General features: G+C 43.5%; 1 protein-coding gene across 4 annotated transcripts in view; it reads right to left on the reverse strand.

Moving 5' to 3' along the window:
* mcc (MCC regulator of WNT signaling pathway) overlaps positions 1 to 21192 on the reverse strand; it is a 448431-nt gene that overhangs the window by 137408 nt on the left and 289831 nt on the right. For all 4 annotated transcript variants that reach the window (XM_070883758.1, XM_070883750.1, XM_070883778.1 and 1 more), the window contains one exon: positions 1688 to 1851. In XM_070883758.1, the coding sequence (XP_070739859.1) occupies positions 1688 to 1851 (164 nt within the window). The remainder of the gene's footprint in view (positions 1 to 1687; positions 1852 to 21192) is intronic.

Genomic DNA, 21192 nt, shown 5'->3' on the forward strand with positions numbered 1-21192 from the left:
AAAATAGTATGAAATTCTTGGGAATATTGGTCGGCCATGTCCATTGACATAGCTGTCTGACAAGCTAAATCAAAAGTTAAGTTAGGAGTCGTCAATAAATTTCTTCTGATCGCATCATTTTTCATCCCACAAACAAAGCGGTCACGCAATGCTTGGTCCTGAAAGTTTCCAAAATTACAGTGAATAGATAGCTTTTTTAATGCTACTATGTACTCACTGATATTTTCTTCGGTTAACTGATCTCGTATTCCGAAACAATAACTTTCAACAATTTCCAGGGGCTCAGGGCTGTAGTGCTGTTCTAACTCTACTTAAGAGTTGTGTCCTTTGGCTTGTTAGGCACAAGCAAATTTTTCAAGGTTTCATACACCTCGGGTCCTGCTTCAGTTAAGAAAATACCCTTTGTCATTTCAACACCATCCGATTATGGTTTTCATCATTGGGGACTTCGATGATATTATTTGCGGTGAAAAACATTTCCAAGATGCTCCACATATGCTCTGAAACTTTCACGGTCACGTTGAAACGCCCCCAAACGCCCTATTATTCCCATAGGCACAGCCATCTGGACTCTGGCAGTTCAAACAAGTGTGCTTGTAATTTACCTTGGATTTGTAGCTGTTAATCAAAACAGAGAAGCTCTCAAAGTCTTTGTCAGCTGGATGAATCCTCCACCAACAAAAATGTCAGCCTTTTTTTCTCCGATGAACCCATCTTCGTAGCCATTGTTATATTTTCAATAACTCACAGAAACACACAAAGCCTTAAGATGGCAGAACATACTGGAACTCACCAGAGTCAGGTGACCTATTCCCTTTATTATAACCAACACTGGCTGCAGTGCCACAGGAGTCCACAGTTGGAGCTATATATATTATATTTATTGGAACTCAGTTCTCAAACCTTTGAGGTACAGTGAACTAATTTTTAAATGCAGTCTCTGCCCAAGCATGTAAATAGGATACTGAAGAGGAAAGAGGCTCTTTTTGGGACACTGGATGTCAAGAACACCAAGAACAGGTGCGACCAACAGGAGGAGCTGTCCCAGTCCTTGATATGGTCTGCAAGTTATGCTAAGCAGATGGCATAGCTGTCACGATATCTGCTGTAAAGCAGAAGTACCACAGTTCTTCTCTGACAGGCCCAGGTAGGTCCACTCAAGACAAGCAAGTAAGGGAAGGAAGCCCAAATTGTCAAATCAACTTCACTAAATTATTTTAGCAGTTTACTTGGTTAGTTCTCGATATGTGCCTTTGGCACATTTTTCTTACTGAATCGTTCCTCATTACTACTTATCTGCTCAATTAAATTGCTTTTGGTTTGTTCCCATTTAGCCAGTGAGATATTTGATCAGAAATGCCTTGCCAGCGACGCTCACATCCAATGAATACATTTTTAAAAAGCAGATAAGTCCTCTTTTATCTGCTTTTGCTCACTAACTTTTGCTCTGAAATGTGTTATTTTCAGGTATGATGTATTAGGCACTCACTGGGCAGAGAGATTAGGTAGATAATATAATTAGTGGACAATATCAAAAGCCCGACATTTCCTTGGAGCTGCTCTTGCTCTGCTGATGTAATTTCACTTGAAGTTCTGTGGGAACCCCAGCAAAGTTATGGTGGCAAAGCGGGAGCAGATAGATGAATTTAACGGCCAAAACATTTGATGAACTTGAATAAATGAATACCTTTATAGCCAGGTCACAGTGCTCACTTGCAGTGGTAAGTTGTTCAATGTGTCTGTCCACTTCTGCCACTGATAGACTGCAACTGCTTTTCTTCCTTCCACAGACTACATTCTCCAGCCCAGTCAATACCCTCTGAAGCTCTGAGTTGAGGTCACTACAGGCATCTAACATAAAAAATAAACACTATATATATTCAGTTTCATGATTACTGCTGGTGACATTATTAGAATTTCATGCAAACTATGTGACCAACATTTGGAAGAATAAAAAAAAGGAAATGCTGGAAATACACAACAGATCTGTCAACCTACCTTTCCTCTTCATAGATACCAACATTTTGGGTGCAATTCTTTTGTCAGAACTCAAAGCTGAGAAATAAGCAAGCCCCTTGTTCAGACTAGGGGTAAACGTCAAGAGTCAGGATAACTACTTGTAAAAGAAGTAGTTAGTAATTTATGAATAGGTTTTCCAACAGCAAATGGAAGTGAGAAAAACTCAAGTGGTGTTAAAGTATTAAAAAAAGCAAAAGGAGTTAAATCATCTCTATGTAAGGAAATGATGCAGAAAAGAGAAACAATCACAAAAATAGCACAGCCAGCCAAGAACTGAAGATGCTAAAATCAATGTTCAGACCAGAGGACTGCAGAGTTCCAAAAGAGCATACTGTACTTACAGTTTGTGTTCAGCTTGCTTTGGCTCCTTACATTGTTCTAACCAAGCTCCATGCTTCTCAGTCTCCTACACTATTTCATAAAGTTCAATGCAAACTTCAGAAACAGCATCAACACAAATCTCCCCACACTCACAGCAAATACCCTGGACCTACGACTCCCCAGAACACTTTCTACAATAGATATGTAATTAGCTCTTTCACATGCATTCACATCTGCGCTGTTTCAATTGCAGGCAATTTTCTGTTTCCACCATTAGTGTATCACCTGAACTTATCCACCATTACTTGGACCTATACTTTCTGCTTGATTATTTACTTATTTTTGTGAGAATAAACTTGATGGAAGTTACATCAGATCCTGTAAATATAAACCCAACAATTTGATATTAGTGTAGTTTAGGCTGGAATGATCATTGGCAGATTTTAGATAGATTCAAAGAGAAGTATGTTGTTCACTTCCAATTTTCCAAGATTAGCTGATGCTAATAGTTTCAGGTTCAGTTTTGGATAGGTTCAGGTGATACACTAATGGTGGAAACAGAAAACTGCCTGCAATTGAAACAGCGCAGATGTAAATGCATGTGAAAGAGCTGATTACATATCTATTGTAGCTTTTGTTGTGTTCTATAAACTTCAGAAAGTGTTTTAAGCTAAGAAATGTTGCCTCATCCTAATTTTAGTTCATATTTCAGAGCTGAATTTTGAAGCAAGCAGAAAACTTCTAATTATCCCACCTGTGTTTAATTGAGTTACAAAATGTAAACATTCTATTTGCTGACATGTATATGTATCAGTGTATGAGAGCGAGTAAGAGAGAGCACAAGATTGACAGCCACAGAGAATATTTTAAACCATGTTCCTGGCTGACGGAGGAAAACCTACAGATGAGATCAGCTTTTAGTCAATTCAAATTTTTAAACACTGTTCCCAGCAGAAAACCCATAGATGAAGCTGTAAAGTTTTAAATACTGTTGCTGGTGTGGAACCTACAGATGAGACCAGTTGATGGCTGAAGAAAAAATGTAAATACATACGCCTATCCCAGCGTATGCCAAGGAACCTGTAGCAACAAAAGGTAACATTTAAAAGGCTGTTCCATACTCAAGCCCAGGAATTTGTGAGGAGGCCAGCTGATGGTCATAACTATTCAAGAAGGTTGCAGATGAGTGACAACACCATCACCAAATGTTGGCTGACAAAAAAAATTCAAATACTGTTTTGAACTATTTGTTTAGGCCAACTTATTTATTTTATTGGCATGTTCTTCTAACTGGTTATTCAGCTTGCTATGGCAAGGCCTTTGTAGTTTGTCACTTGTAGTTTCTCCGCCACTTTCCTCAAGTTAATTCATATGTTCCCCATCATATTTGCTACTGTTTTAATTTTGGCTAATCAACAAAATGTGACAGAAAAGGCATTACAGGCAAGTGTCACAAGAAATTCATTTATTATACCAGCATATCTTCCATGGGGTTGTTCATGGTGACCAAGAAGTTTTAAAAGGAGAGAGAGAGAAAACAGGGAACTCCAGACCAGTTAGTCTGACATTAGTAGCAGGGAAAATGCTAGAATCTATCATTAAGGACAAGGTAACAGGGCACTTAGAAAATCATAATATGATTGGGCACAGTCAACAGGGATTTATGAAAAGAAAATAGTGTTTGACATATCCAAGAGTTTTGAGGGTTTTTTTTCAACTAGCAGAGTAGATAATGGGGAAACCAGTGGATGTGGTAAAAGCATTCAGCAAGAGGTTATTACACAAAATTAGAGCTCATGGGATTATAGGTGATATATTAATGAATTGAGGATTGGTTAACAGACAGAAAACAGAGTAGGAATAAATGGGTCATTTTCAGGTTGGTCTGCTGTAACTAGTGAAATAATGCAAGGACTAATTCTTGGACCTCAGCTATTCACAATTTATATCAAGGACTTAGATGAGGGAACAGAGTGTAACGTTTTCAAGTTTGCTGGCATTATAAAGCTAAATGGGAATTAAGTTGTAAGGAGAATGCAAAGATACTGTAAAGGGATATAGACAGTTTAAGTGAGTGGATAAGACATGGCAGATGCAATATAATGTGGCAAAATGTGAAGTTATCCACTTTGGTAGGAAAAACAAAAAAGCAAAATATTTTTTAAATGGAGAGAGATTGGGAAATGTTGGTATTCAGAGGGACCCGGGTGGCCTTGTACATGAATCACAGAGTTAACATGCAGACACAGCAAGCAATTAGGAAACCAAATGGTATGTTAGCCTTTATTACAAAAGGACTGGAATATAAGAGTAAAGCGGGGTGAAATTTGGTTGGGGCAGTAACAGCCGCAAGGCGGGAGTTCCTGCGCCAGGCGCGGAAGTCCCGTCTCTTGAGCTATATTGGGCTTACCGCCCCTAAGAGGAACTGGTTCCAGTCGGAGGTGGGACTGGGGCGCAAAGTTTCCAGCGCTACGCGGTGGACACCTAGTGCTGGCGGATAAACAGGGCCCTCCCCTTCCATTAAAGGGGAGGGCCAAGTGGTCAACTCTGCCAGCGGGAAATGGGCCCATTGCTGGACCACCAGGAAGCAGCCAGGCACACAAGCGGAATGCCGGGTAGCAAGGTTGCAGCACAGACCCCCAGATCTACAATCAAGGAGGCCGCAACCGGTAAGTCGGACATTTTTTTTAATGCTGGACCTTGCTTTAATTTTCACCCCGCGAGGGGCCTACATGGGGCGTTACCGAATTTTCGCAACAGAGCGAAAACGGGTTGCTGCGTCGGTGATGATTTAATCATCGCCAGTGCAGCAGCCTGGGGCGCTACTGGTAGGAGTAGGATGCTAAAAGTTACCGCAATCGCTAAACTCACGTGGCATTTCGCAGGCGTCGTTAGTGCACCGCGCCCAGGCGAATAGTAGTTTGCTACCCCGAGGGGCACTAACGGGAGGCACAAATGACTCGAATTTTTCGCCCAATAAGTCTTACTGCAATTATTTAGAGACTTGGCAAGATCACATCCGGAGTAGTGTGCACAGTTTTGGTCTCCTTACCCAAGGAAGAATTTATTTGCCTTGGAGGATTGGAATGAAGATTCGCCAAGACTGATTCCTGGGACCGGGGGATTGTCTTAGGAGGAGAGATTGAGGAGACTAGGCCCATATTCCCGAGGATTCAGTCCTTAGAATTCAAAAGAATGAGAGGTGATCTCATTGAAACATATAAACTTGTTACAGGGCTTGACACGGTAGATACTGGAGTCTAGAACCAGGGATCAGTTTCAGAAGTCGTCGGCGGCCATTTAGGACTGAGATGAGGAGAAATTTCTTCACTCAAAGGGTTGTGAATCTTTGGAATTCTCTCCCCCAGAGAGCTGTGGATGCTCAGTTGTTGAGTATATTCAAGTCAGAAATCAATAGATTGTTGGATATTAATGGAATCAAGGGATATGGGATAGTGCGGGAAGGTGGAGTTGATTAGCCATGATTTTTTGAATGGCGGAACAAGCTCGAAGTGCTGAATGGCCTACTCCTATTTCTTATGTTTTTATGCTGAGCAGTATTTGCCAGGAAAACTGATCTACCAGCATTGCGACAGCCCTAGTACCCGAGAGTACTGAGAAGTTAGCTTGGGGTCTGCAATACTGAGATGTGGTCTAAGGGTCGAGCAGTATTTTGTGGAAGAGAATGGTCCCCCAAAGTCCGGAAGCGGGCAGTGCTCTTTTTGGGAACATTGCAATTGAAATTCTAGAAACAGTGGGGTAGGTCCTGGGATCTGGGGCACGAGAAAGGGAAGTCTCAGGGTGTGGAATCATTGAGGCAGTTCCGCAATCAGGTTGCACCAGAAATGCAGTACATCGATTTGCAAGCACTGAGAGGGATAACTAGGAAGTCTTCAGTTAATGAAGGTACTCAATATATAATGTAATCTCTAGCCTGCAGGTAGGTTTGATCATTTTACTGTGAAATAATAACATAGGACCAGGAGTAGGCCATTCAGCCCCTCGAGCCTGCTCTGCATTGCGCGCTGAAAGCCAGCTTTTCCGATGCCTTTCCGGGTCCGTAGAAACTTCGTACGGACCCGGGACATTGGAATTTCAGAGCCATTGTTGTAGAAAACTATCCCGGACACACAAGAAATTAACTACCTTTCTGACAAGTGCTTCTCTGCTTATCCCAATCTATATGAACGTTAAAATCCGCCATTAAAATCATTCTGCCTTTACTACACGCTTGTCTAATCTCTGCATTTATATAATCTAGCACTTTACATCTGATACTGGGAGCCTATACACAACTCCTACTACAGTCTTAAATCCTTTCCTATATCTTAATTCTACCCATAAAGTTTCCACTGCCTGCTTATCTCTCATTTTATCCTCAATGTATACTTCTTTTTAACATTTTCATTATACTAGATTTGAGTCCTGGATAACTGTTTTGAGAAAAAGATAAATGGCGGGCAAAGGGTTTATGAAAAAAATATCTATTTTGAGCGATTAGGCTGAATTTATATTTATTTGATCAACTTCAATATCAGCACTTCTGATTGCTAAATGTTCTGATTTTGCTATTTTGTCAATATGAAATTTAAGCCAAGCATGACATTGGAAATGTGACAGATAAAAAGCGTAAGCAGAAATACCATTTTAGATATTCTAGTCAGAGATTACACTATTCCAGGAAGGGGTGATAGGGTGTGTATGTACAGGAGGGGTGGACATCTGCATTTGCCATGAATAATGTTTACACATTATTAAGATTGCTTTCTGAGATCTCATAAGATACTTCCGCACTTCGATGTCCTCCTGATGAACCACGTGTAACTTCCAAGGCAATTAAACAGAGGATTGTATTACATTCAGACAATATAAGTATAAGTGCTTTGGTGGCTATCTATGTGTGCCACAAGAGCAAATGGACCCTCTGGTAAACATTCCCATTTTCATCTTCACAGGCAAAGAAGTCACACAATGTGTAAACATCATTCATGGCAAATAGGGTGCCAAACTAAGCCTCCTATGTCATGCATTTTAGGAGGCAACCGACAGAGAGCTGAGACTCAGCAACAGCATCAGAACAAATAGTGTGTCAGATTTATAATTTCCGTAATGAAGGAGTGCATAAATGAAAATTTTACTCTAATGACCTTCGTGAGGTTGTAAAAAATTTTTCGACACCATTCTTGCTAGTTTCAGAGGAAGAGACCTCTTCTGCAATCTCCGCCCAGATTTTTCTAATTATTGCTGGGAGGGGTCTAGTTCCATAGTTCCACCCCTCCTACGTAGATCTCCCCATCTACTCTACACAGCAGTAACCAGTGTGTCGTTTGCCTCTGGTCCGTTGCCTATCTTCCTGCGCACAGGCGGTGGTCGGGCTCGCATCCTGCCATTCACACACGTGGAGGAGCAAGTGGCAGGCCTCATTGGTGCCAATTCGGACAACTGCCCGTGGGGGTGCTGATCCCCGACTGGAAAGTTCTGGTACGTCCTGCACACTCCCTGGGCTGGGTTGGGGCAATGTGATGCAGTGCTTGTGGACTACTTGGAATGAAGTAGCGGCAGTCCTTCAAATGAGCTTGTGTTATGTGACTTTCCTCATGTCACTCTGTCCCCTCCCCTGCTGCTATCCACTGGTCTGTTGCTTTCTACTTACAGATGAAGAGTCACAGGCGCCGCATGCTTCCTATGAACCCTCCACATCAGGCCATCATGTGGCGGGAGGGGGGGTGAAGAGGCGGCTGCGGGCAGGGAGTAGATGCACTCCAAATCTCTTGACACCGGGAAACATGTCATCCGAGGATGACCAAACATTCTCAGGCTTTCACATATCTGAGGCTCCTGGGACTACTAGTGATGTGCAGCAACACAGTTCTGGGGTCAAATCCCATATGCTGTCCATCCGGAGGGTGAGTCAGCAAAGTCGGTCTGCTGACAGACAGGCAGACGTCCAAGTGGACATGGTGTCACTGTCGAGGGAGAGTGTCCAGCTCACCTGACAGCTCCTGGGCAGGATTCCCACGAGCATCGCGACACTCACTGCAACCATTATGGAAGTAGGGTCGCAGATTTTCCGTGCAAGCCACAAAACCTGCGAGACTGTCAATATACATGCGCCACTGATGGTCTCCACCGGTGATACTGGAGTCCCCAGTGTCACGCCCAGACCCACACCACCTGTGACTGGCGATGCCGAGTAAGAAGTTCTACCCAGAGCTTCTCCAGTTGATCCCCACATGGCGTCTCCAAGGTCTCCCACCTCCCCTATATCAGCAGGACTCTGGACGCCTTGCTGCACAAACTGGTGCCACTTTGGGAAGGGGGAGCAGGCGAGGAAGGGGGCTAGGTGCAAGGGTAAAAGGGGCGAGGGGGGGGGGAACACCCGGTGCTAAAAGATGTTGGGGTATGAGTTATTGTGTTGTTCCTATTTTATTAAAGTTTTTTAAGTTTTCAAATTATGCTAATGTTAAGTTATGAAAGTTTTCAATGTTTATTAAAGTTTGTTTTAAATGTTTACAAAGTTGGAAAAGTTTATATTTTTGATAAAAATCTGTTGTTTACCTTAACCATTCCTGTGTAGTGTCTCGTTTGCAGAATAAGACAGGGATTAGTCAACATCGTGGGATAGAGTGGCCAGGCAATGGTCAAACGTGCCGTTCACTCTTCAAGCAAAAGTGTTCAATTATCAGCTGCTGAAATGAGGCTTTTGCGGTGGCGAAATTTCCACGATGTCTCCCCTGTTATTGTGGTGGGGGTGGCATGGGTTCCTCGCCAGGCTCCTCATCCTCCTCCTCTCCCTCCTCAGGTGGTTCTGCAATTCCGATTGGCAATTCGTCCCCTCAAGATGGCCAAGTTGTGTAGCATGCAGCACACCACAATGAACTCAGAGACCTGCTGAGGGGAGTATTGCAGGCAGCATCCAGAGTGGACAAGGCATCAGAAGCGCTGCTTGAGCACTCCAATTGTCCGTTCAACTATGTTGCATGTGGCTGCATGGCTCTCATTATAGCGATGCTCGGCTTCTGTCTGAGGGTTCCGGAGGGGGGGGGGGGGTCATGAACCGGGTGGCGAGGCCATAACCTTTGTCCCCCAGCATCCAGCCCTTGCCTTATGGTTGACACTGCAACAGGCCGTAGATAGTACTTTCATGCAAGATGAAAGCATCATGGATGCTCCCTGAATACTGGGCATTGCCTGTCATTACACGCTGAGTATGGTCACAGACGACCTGAACGCGATGCTGAGGATGTCATGAATAGCATGTTTAGTGAGTTAGTCACACAGTGGGTAACGGTTGCACAGCCAGATAGGGAATGGGTGATCATCAGGAAGAGCAAGGGAAGGCAGGTAGTACAGGGGTCCCCAGCAGTCACCTCCCTCCAAAACAGATACACCATTTTGGGTACTGTTGAGGGAGGTGGCTCATCAGGGGAAGGCAGCATGAGGCCAAGTCCATGGCACCAGGGGTGGCTCTGCTGCACAGGAGGGCAGGAAAAAGAGTGGGAGAGCTATAGTGATAGGAGATTCTATTGCAAGGGGAATAGATAGGCGTTTCTGCGGCCGCAAACGAGACTCCAGGATGGTACGTTGTCTCCCTGGTGCAAGGGTCAAGGATGTCTCGGAGCAGCTGCAGTGCATTTTGGAGGGGGAGGGTGAACAGCAAGCTGTCGTGGTGCATTTCGGTACAAACTATATTGGTAAAAAAAAAAACGGGATGAGGTCCTACAAGCTGAATTTATGGAGCTAGGAATTAAATTAAAAAATAGGACCTCAAAAGGTAGTAATCTCAGGATTGCTACCAGTGCCATGTGCTAGTCAGAGCAGGAATCGCAGGAAAGCTCAGATGAATATGTGGCTTGAGGAATGGTGCACGGGGGAGGGATTCAAATTCCTGGGACAATGGAACCAGGTGGTCTGCACCTGGGCAGGATCTACTAGGCGGAGTGTTTGCTAGTGCTGTTGGGGAGGGTTTAAACTAAAATGGCAGGGGGATGGGAATCAATGCAGGGAGGCAGAGGGAAGTAAAAAGGGGGCAGAAGCAAAAGGTAGGAAGGAGAAAAACAAAAGTAGAGGGCAGAGAAATCAAGGGCACATTACAACATAATTCTAAAAGAAAAAAGTGTTAAAAAAACAAGCCTGAAGGCTCCGAGTCTCAATGCGAGGAGCATTTGTAATAAGGTGGATGAATTAACTGCGCATATAGCTGTTAACTGATATGATGTAATTGGGATTACAGAGACATGGTTCCAGGGTAACCAAGGCTGGGAACTCAACATCCAGGGGTATTCAATATTCAGGAAGGATAGACAGGAAGGGAAAGGAGGTGGGGTAGCGTAACTGGTTAAAGAGATTAATGCAATAGTAAGGAAGGACATTAGCGTGGATGATGTGGAATCTATATGGGTAGACCTGCGAAACACCAAAGGGCAGAAAACGTTAGTGGGAGTTGTGTAGGACCACAGTAGTAGGGAGGTTGGGGACAGCATCAAACAGGAAATTAGGGACGCGTGCAATAAGGGTACAGCAATTATCATGGGTGACTTTAATCTATATATTGATTGGGCTAACGAAACTGGTAGCAATACTGTGGAGGAGGAGTTCCTGGTGTGTATAAGTGATGGTTTTCTAGACCAATATGTCGAGGAACCAACTAGAAAACAGGCCATTCTAGACTGGGTCTTGTGTAACGAGAGAGGATTAATTAGCAATCTGGTCATGTGAGGCCCCTTGAGGAAGAGTGGTCATAATATGGTAGAATTCTTCATTAAGATGGAGAGTGACAGTTAATTCAGAGACTAGGGTCCTGAACTTAAAGAAAAGTAACTTCAACGGTATGAGACATAAATTGGTTAGGATAGACTAGCGAATGATACTTAAAGGGTTGACAGTGGATAGGCAATGGCACACATTTAAAGATCACATGGATGAACTACAACAATTGTACATCCCTGTGTGGCGTAAAAATAAAAAAGGGAAGGTGGCTCAACCGTGGCTAACAAGGGAAATTAGGGAAAGTGTTAAAACCAAGGAAGAGGCATATAAATTAGCCAGAAAAAGCAGCAAACCTGAGGACTGGAAGAAATTTAGAATCCAGCAGAGGAGGACAAAGGGTTTAATTAGGAGGGGGAAAATAGAGTATGAGAGTAAGCTTGCAAGGAACATAAAAACTAACTGCAAACGCTTCTATAGATATGTGAAGAGAAAAAGATTAGTGAGGACAAATGTATGTCCCTTGCAGTCAGAATCAGGTGAATTCATAATGGGGAACAAGGAAATGGCAGACCAATTGAACAAATACTTTGGTTCTGTCTTCACTAAGGAAGACACAAATAACCTCCCGAAAATACTAGGGGACCGAGGGTCTAGCAAGAAGGGGGAACTGGGAGAAATCCTTATTAGTCAGGAAATGGTGTTAGGAAAATTGAAGGGACTGAAGGCCGATAAATCCCCAGGGCCTGATAGTCTGCATCCCAGAGTACTTAAGGAAGTGGCCCGAGAAATAGTGGATGCATTTGTAGTCATTTTCCAACATTTCATGGACTCTGGATCAGTTCCTATGGATTGGAGGGTAGCTAATGTAACCCCACTTTTTAGAAAAGGAGGGAGAGAAAATAGGGAATTATAGACCAGTTAGCCTGACATCGGTGGTGGGGAAAATGCTGGAGTCAATCACTAAAGATGTAATAGCAACGCATTTGGAAAGCAGTGACAGGATCGGTTCAAATCAGCATAGATTTATGAAAGGGAAATCATGCTTGACAAATCTTCTAGAGTTTTTTGAGGATGTAACTAGTAGAGTGGATAAGGGAGAACCAGTAGATGTGCTGTATTTGGACTTTCAAAAGGCTTTTGACAAGGTTCCACACAAGAGATTAGTGTGCAAAATTAAGGCACATGGTATTGGGGGTAATGTATTGACGTGGATAGAGAAATGGTTGGCAGACAGAAAGCCAAGAGTGGGAATAAACAGGTCCTTTTCAGAATGGCAGGCAGTGACTAGTGGGGTGCCGCAGGGTTCAGTGCTGGGACCCCAGCTATTTACAATATACATTAATGATTTAGACGAAGGAATTGAATGTAATATCTCCAAGTTTGCAGATGGCACTAAGCTGGGTGGCAGTGAGAGCTGCGAGGAGGATGCTAAGAGGCTGCAGGGGGACTTGGACAGGTTAGGTGAATGGGCAAATGCATGGCAGATGCAATATAATGTGGATAAATGTGAGGTTATCCACTTTGGTGGCAAAAACAGGAAGGCAGATTATCTGAATGGTGACAGATTAGTAAAAGGGGAGGTGCAACGAGACTTGGTTGTAATGGTACATCAGTCATTGAAGGTAGGCATGCAGGTACAGCAGGCAGTAAAGAAAGCCAATGGCATGCTGGCCTTCAAAGCAAGGGGATTTGAGTATAGGAAGTCTTGCTGCAGTTGTACAGGGCCTTGGTGAGACCACACCTCGAGTATTGTGTGCAGTTTTGGTCTCCTAATCTGAGGAAGGACGTGCTTGCTATTGAGGGAGTGCAGCAAAGGTTCACCAGAGTGATTCCCGGGATGGCAGAACTGACATATGAGGAAAGACTGGATTGGCTAGGCTTATACGCACTGGAATTTAGATGAATGAGAGGGAATCTCATAGAAATGTCTAAAATTCTGACAGGACTGGACAGGTTAGATTCAGGAAGAATGTTCCCGATGTTGGGGAAGTCCAGAACCAGGGGACACAGTCTAAGGATAAGGAGTAGGCCGACAAGGTCCCGCACAAGAGATTGTTGTGCAAAATCAAAGCACATGGTATTGGGGTAATATACTGACGTGGATAGGGAACTAGTTGGCAGACAGGAAGCAGAGAGTCGGGATAAACGGGTCCTTTTCAGAATGGCAGGCAGTGACTAGTGGAGTGCCGCAGGGCTCAGTGCTGGGACCCCAGCTCTTTACAATATACATTAACGATTTGGATGAAGGAATAGAGTGTAATATCTCCAAGTTTGCAAATTACACTAAACTGGGTGGCAGTGTGAGCTGCGAGGAGGACACTAAGAGACTGCAGGGTGACTTGGACAGGTTAGGTGAGTGGGCAAATGCATGGCAGATGCAGTATAATGTGGATAAATGTGAGGTTATCCATTTTGGGGGAAAAAACACGAAGGCTGAATATTATCTGAATGACGGCAGACTCGGAAAAGGGGAGGTGCAACAAGACCTGGGTGTCATGGTTCATCAGTCACTGAAAGTGGGCACACAGGTACAGCAGGCGGTAAATGGTATGTTGGCCTTCATAGCTGGGGGATTTGAATACAGAAGCAGGGAGGTCTTACTGCAGTTGTACAGGGCCTTAGTGAGGCCTCACCTGGAATATTGTGTTCAGTTTTGGTCTCCTAGTCTGAGGAAGGATGTTCTTGCTATTGAGGGAGTACAGTGAAGGTTCACCAGACTGATTCCAGGGATGGCGGGACTATCATATGAGGAGAGACTGGATCAACTGGGCCTTTATTCACTGGAGTGTAGAAGGATGAGAAGGGATCTCATAGAAACATCTAAGATGCTGACGGGACTGGACAGGTTATTGGGAAGTTTATGAAGTCCGTCCTGCGTGCATACAGTGGTCACCTGGCGAATGCTGCAATGTGTAGCATGCTGGGAGGTGGAGCATACTTCCCCTGCTGATGCCTGAAAGAAGCTTGAGGCCTAGAAGGCAAGTGCTGCAGTCACCTCCACCTCCACAGGCAGTGCAGTCCTGTTGCCGCTGGAAGGCTATAGGTCTGCCTTTATGAGCTGGCATATCTCAGTCAGCACTTCTTTTCGAAAGAGCAGCCTTCTAATGCACTGTGCCTCAGGTAGCTGCTGTATGAGCGCTGTTCCCTGTAAATTCGTTGGGGGTAAGGCGTTCTCCCCATACGTCTGCGATCTCTTAGATTACATTCAACATGATCAATAAGCCTTCTTGCAGCTTGACGCCGTATAAATATAGCAGCCCGTAATAATGGCTGACATAGTATTGCCCCCATCTTTTAAAATGTCCTTTGCAATACTTCATTATGAAAAACGCAGCCTTTTTCTCCCAATCCTTTGATAGCAATGGCCACTATATAATTGGCTTATGTCCCAAGACAATGGCAGATGGTTTAGTGAACCTTCTAGAAATTCCACAAGTATGGATGATGAGTCAGAACAGGCTGCACCTGTCTGTCCCTTTCCCCACCCATCCACTCCACTCACTTTCACTACATGAAGAAAATGGAAAATTAAAAACTGGTCTGCAGATCATAAAGGTCTCAGGCTTAACCCACTTGCCTGCGTGAAGTTTGCTGATCTCAGCCAGGACAGTGGTGAGCCAATATTTGCTTTGAAGAGAAGAAAATAGCCCAGTAATGCCAATGAAGTGAGCAACATCTGTTTGACAGAGTGATCGATAAACACAAGAAAAAGTTTTCTCAGAACAGAAAATGTAATATAATTAGTAACTAATGCATGGCAAAAAGTGACATTATCTATTCTTTCCAAATGCCAAAGATATACTCAGATTTTGAGTTATAGAAAAAAGATCAGCACTGTAGTAAAATTCTAAATTTTTATTAATTGCAGCAATTTTATATCCTTACAAAACAGCATTAAACGTATCTATCCTCGGTTTTCAAGCTGGCGCTGTTAGCGCCGGGTGCGCCCTGGGTGCGACTGCTTTCTGGGCAGACGCTAAATCGGGTGATATGCTCAAAATCTTCGCCCAGGGCGCTAGCGCAGTGTTGCATGACGATTGACATTATTCAAACGCTTATTAAATGGTGGAGCAGGCTCAAGGGGCCAAATAGCCTACTCCTGCTCCTATTTCTTATGTTCTTTGTGTCTTAAAAATTCAACAGGTATTTATTTTAAATTGAAGTAACATTAAATAAAGAAAGCACTCTCCCTCTCTCTCTCTATCCAACCCCAGTCTCACTGACCCTCCCTGACTCATCCTTTAGCTCAATACATTTTAAAAGTTTATAGAACACAAAACAGCATTTACAACGATTATATAATAACACGATTATTTTTCTCTCCCATGCACAGTCTCTTTAAAAAAAAATTTCAAATTTGTCTTTTTTCCCCAAAAAGTTACTGAACTAAAGCACTGGAAGCTGTTGTAATTTATTTTAATTAAGTCATAATTTGTTACAAGTAGTATCACCAAAGTCAACAGCATTCATTTGATTTTCTTTTTTTTGTTCTATTTGAATCCATATTCTAAGAGTTTTGTTGACGTTACGTACACAGACAGGATGAGATCACTGAAGTCCATTTTCCTAGTTCCGAAGTTGAAAAAATACTACACTACAGACTACCCACATTTGCCTATATAAGTCACTGTATGTAAAATGCTTCAAGAAGTTTGAGAAGCTTGTTAACATGCCGCAAATGCAAGTCTTTCCTTTCTTTTTGACATTGTCTCTTTTGCCCTTCAAACTTGTTTTTTTGAAAAAAAAACAATCAACCCCTTTTGAATTTTTCAACCATCTATGTTTTCCCACCTTCTTGGGCAATCTGATCCACACACTAGTTGAATGTAAACTGTCCCTCCATCAGTTGAACTTGAGTTTATGTTCCCCCACTCTGTTAAAGTTTATTAGTAGGGGACAGTTTATCTATATCCACTGAAATCTAGGAAATTTTGCTAATCTCTCACAATTTTCCTTTTGTCCCGATTTCTTTGATCTCTCCTTGTGCAGTTGCATAATCCACATTATCGGTCTTGCTGTGCTCCTCTGTACCCTCTTCATCAGAATCTTATACAGTACACAAACTGGGACAAAAAGGTTCACTGGACTTGTGTTCTATCCCTCTATCTATAATCACAAAGATCTTATTTGGCTTCTTTACTGCTGTTGCCCACTGCAATGAAGGTTGCAATGAGCTATCTGCCAGTACCGCCACATCCCTCTCCTGTATTTCTGTCCTGCAGCTAACTAGTATTCAGTTTACATTATCACTATTTATTGCATTTGTTCAAATCCAATGACAACTACCACTTGTCAGTCCACACCCCTAATTTAAACAGGTCCATCAATTTTTGGTTCATTTGTTCTGCTATTTACAGCCAGACACCCATTTTATATAGTCAACAAACTTAAGTCGCTCCATTTCTGTCGCTCCCCTTCCAACTCTAGATCAGAAACTCAAAGATTTCCGAATCCCTGGGATGCAAACCCTGAAAATAAATATGGATCTACAAGGATACGTAAAGTATAAACTTACAAAGTATGTTTTACAATGTATACTCACACAATAGCTGATGTTCCATGGCAGTGTTCATGGTGACAGTGACTTCATAAGAACAAGGGTATTATGCAAAGTACTATCGTCAGGATCACTGATTTGTCAGCATTGTGGATAAGAACATAAGAAATAGGAGCAGGGGTAAGGCCATTTGGCCCCTCGAGCCTGCTCCGCCATTCAATAAGATCATGGCTGATCTGATCTTGGGCTCAGCTTCACTTCCCTGCCCGCTTCCCATAGCCCTTAACTCCCCAAAAAATCTTGCTCCTGCCACTCGGTGCCACCGGCAGCTTTTTCTGCCAGTGCACTGAGCTTGAAGTCCTTCTAAAATGGCGGTATGGCTCCCATTAAAGGGGAGGACCTACTGCCACCGCCGGCATGTTTTTTTTGTCAGCTTGGCCGAAACCCTCCCTGGTGGCCCAGTGGACCAAACTTAAAGAATCACGCAGGCCCTCCCCTTTAAGTGAAGGGGAGAGCCGTGGTGACCCGGTACCGCGATGATGACCGACGGCGGCGGCGACTACACCCACCAACTTCCGCCCCTCTAGACTGCGAACTTCCACTTACCGCTGCACATCCGCCCCCCCATTATGACCGACTTCTGGTTAAATAGCAGAACCTACACCAATTTGGGGAATAGTGAGGAAGAGTTGGTTAGAGCACAAGAGTTTCTCTGCAATATAGGCTGAAGATCTGGGAAATGCAAAACTGAGGTACTGGTGCATCATTGGTGGGAGGATGCAACTACAGTGTGATGAGTTTACAGAGGTAGCAACCATTCCCAAAGTGGACACAGAAATTGATCATGGAAAAGTTTGGCCCCATAGAGTACAAAAATGCCAGGTGGTTATGCTAATCCTTTACAAAACAGTAGTTTGGCCCCAACTGGAGTATTGTGTCCATTTGTGGGCACCACACTTTAGGTAGGACGTAAAGGCTCTGGAGAGGGTACAGAAGAGATTTACTAGAATGGTTGAGTGGAATGAGGGATTCTAGTTATGTGATTAGACTAGATAAGCTGAGGCTGTTCTCCTTGGAAGAGGAGACTGAATAGGTGTGTTTAAAATGAAGGGTTTATTTAGAGTAAATAAAGAGAAACTGTTTCCAATAGATGAAGTATCACTAATGAGAGGCACAGATTTAAGGCAAAAGAACCAGAGGCGACTTGAGGAAAAGCTTTTTTACGCAACAAGTGGTTAGGAATTGGAATGCACTGCCTGATGGGGTGTTGGATACACATTTAACAGTAGCCTTCAATTGGGAATTCAATAAATATTTGGAGAAAAAATTGCAGGGATATGGGGAAAGAGCAGGGGAGTGGGAATAAATGAATTGCTCTTCGAAAGAGCCCACACAAACTCGATGGGCTGAAAGGCCTGCTTCTGTGCTGTACCATTCGATGATCTCTACATTTAATTCAAATATGCTGTCAATACATCAGAATGTTCCAATGCATTACACATCAATTTAAGAATCTGCTGGAAATGCTGCAAACATACAGGTCAGGCAGCATCCATGGAGAGAGACACAGAATTAACGTTTCAGGTCAATGTCCTTTCATCTGAACAGACGCTGCCTGATCTATTGAGTATTTGCAGCAGTTTCTGATTTTATTTCAGATTTCCAGCATCCATAGTATTTTTGCTTTGGTGTTATTTATGAATCTAGCCTTATAGAACACATTTTGCTGATGTCGAATAAAACATTTGAGTGTTAGGATCATAGGATTACACAGGATATATGGCACAGAGATAGGATATTCAGCTCAACCAGTCCATGCCGACGTTTATGCTCCACTTTAACCTCTGTTTCCTTCTCCCTCGTACGCTTGTCTAGCCTCCCCTTAAATGCATCTATATTATTCGCGGCAACCACTCCCTGTGGTAGCGAGTTCCACATTCTCACCACTCTTTGGGTAAAGAGGTTTCTTCTGAATTCCTTATTGGATTTCTGGGTGACTATCTTATATTTATGGCCTCTGGTTATGCTCTTTCACACAAGTGAAAACATTCTCTCTGTATCTCGATCAAAAACTTTCATAATTTTGAAGACATAGAAACATAGAAAATAGGTACAGGAGTAGGCCATTCAGCCCTTCGAGCCTGCACCGCCATTCAATGAGTCCATGGCTGAACATGCAGCTTCAGTACCCCATTCCTCCTTTCTTGCCATACCCCTTGATCCCCCGAGTAGTAAGGACTATATCTAACTCCTTTTTGAATATATTTAGTGAATTGGCATCAACAACTTTCTGTGGTAGAGAATTCCACAGGTTCACCACTCTGGGTGAAGAAGTTTCTCCTCATATCAGTCCTAAATGGCTTACCCCTTATCCTTAGACTGTGACCCCTGGTTCTGGACTTCCCCAACATTGGGAACATTCTTCCTACATCTAACCTGTCTAAACCCGTCAGAATTTTAGACGTTTCTATGAGATCCCCTCTCATTCATAGAAAAACATAGAAACATAGAAAATAGGTGTAGGAGCAGGCCATTCAGCCCTTCTAGCCTGCACCGCCATTCAATGAGTTCATGGCTGAACATGAAACTTCAGTGCCCACTTCCTGCTTTCTCGCCATACCCCTTGATCCCCCGAGTAGTAAGGACTTCATCTAACTCCTGTTTGAATATATTTAGTGAATTGGCCCCAACCACTTTCTGTGGCAGAGAATTCCACAGGTTCACCACTCTCTGGGTGAAGAAGTCTCTCCTCATCTCGGTCCTAAAGGGCTTACCCTTTATCCTGAGACTGTGACCCCTGGTTTTGGACTTCCCCAACATTGGGAACATTCTTCCTGCATCTAACCTGTCTAAACCCATCAGAATTTTAAACGTTTCTATGAGGTCCCCTCTCATTCTTCTGAACTCCAGTGAATACAAGCCCAGTTGATCCAGTCTTTCTTGATAGGTCAGTCCCACCATCCCGGGAATCAGTCTGGTGAATCTTCGCTGCACTCCCTCAATAGCAAGAATGTCCTTCCTCAAGTTAGGAGACCAAAATTGTACACAATACTCCAGGTGTGGCCTCACCAAGGCCCTGTACAACTGTAGCAACACCTCCCTGCCCCTGTACTCAAATCCCCTCGCTATGAAGGCCAACATGCCATTTGCTTTCTTAAACGCCTGCTGCACCTGCATGCCAACCTTCAATGACTGATGTACCATGACACCCAGGTCTCGTTGCACCTTCCCTTTTCCAAATCTGTCATCATTCAGATAATAATCTGTCTCTCTGTTTTTACCACCAAAGTGGATAACCTCACATTTATCCACATTATACTTTTTTCTAATAAATTATTAACTATGTGCAGTAATGCCTCTGCTATAAGAACATAAGAAATAGGAACATCAATAGGCCATACGGCCCCTCGAGCCTGCTCCACCATTCAATAAGATCATGGCTGATCGGATCATGGATTCAGCTCCACTTTCCCGCCCGCTCCCCATAACCTCTTATCCCCTTATCATTTAAGAAACTGTCTATTTCTGTCTTAAATTTATTCAATGTCCTAGCTTCCACAGCTCTCAGACAGTGAATTCCACAGATTTACAACCCTCAAAGAAGAAATTTCTCCTCATCTCTGTTTTAAATGGGCGGCCCCTTATTCTAAGATCGTGCCCTCTAGTTCTAGTCTCCCCCATCAGTGGAAACATCCTCTCTGCATCCACCTTGTCAAGCCCCCTCATAATCTTATACGTTTCGATAAGATTACCTCTCATTCTTCTGAATTCCAATGAGCCCAACCTACTTGACCTTTCCTCATAAGTCAACACCCTCATCCCCGGAAGCAACCGTGAACCTTCTCTGAACTGCCTCCAAAGCAAGTATATCCTTTCGTAAATATGGAAACCAAAACTGCACGCAGTATTCCAGGTGTGGCCTCACCAATACCTTGTATAGCTGTAGCAAGACTTTCCCTGCTTTTATACTCCATCCCCTTTGCAATAAAGGCCAAGATTCCATTGGCCTTCCTGATCATTTGCTGTACCTGCATACTATCCTTTTGCGTTTCATGCTCAAGTACCCCCAGGTCCCGCTGTACTGCAGCAGTTTACACTCTTTCTCCATTTAAATAATAACTTGCTCTTTGATTTTTTTCTGCCAAAGTGCATGACCTCACACTTTCCAACATTATACTCCTTCTGCCACATTTTTGCCCACTCACTTAGCCTGTCTATGTCCTTTTGCAGATTTTTTGTGTCCTCCTCACACATTGTTTTTCTTCCCATCTTTGTATCGTCAGCAATCTTGGCTACGTTACTCTCGGTCCCTCTTCCAAGTCATTAATATAGATTGTAAATAGTGGGGGTCCCAGCACTGATCCCTGCGGCACCCCACGAGTAACTGGTTGCCAAGCCGAGAATGAACCATTTATCCTGACTCTCTGTTTTCTGTTAGTTAGCCAATCCTCTATCCATGCTAATATATTACCCCCAACTCCGTGGACATAAGATCATAAGAATTAGGAACAGGAGTAGGCCATCTAGCCCCTCGAGCCTGCTCCGCCATTCAACAAGATCATGGCTGATCTGGCCGTGGACTCAGCTCCACTTACCCGCCCGCTCCCCGTAACCCTTAATTCCCTTATTGGTTAAAAATCTATCTA

The sequence above is a fragment of the Pristiophorus japonicus genome, chromosome 1 (genome assembly GCF_044704955.1).
Source record: "Pristiophorus japonicus isolate sPriJap1 chromosome 1, sPriJap1.hap1, whole genome shotgun sequence".
NCBI classification, from domain to species: Eukaryota; Metazoa; Chordata; class Chondrichthyes; family Pristiophoridae; genus Pristiophorus; species Pristiophorus japonicus.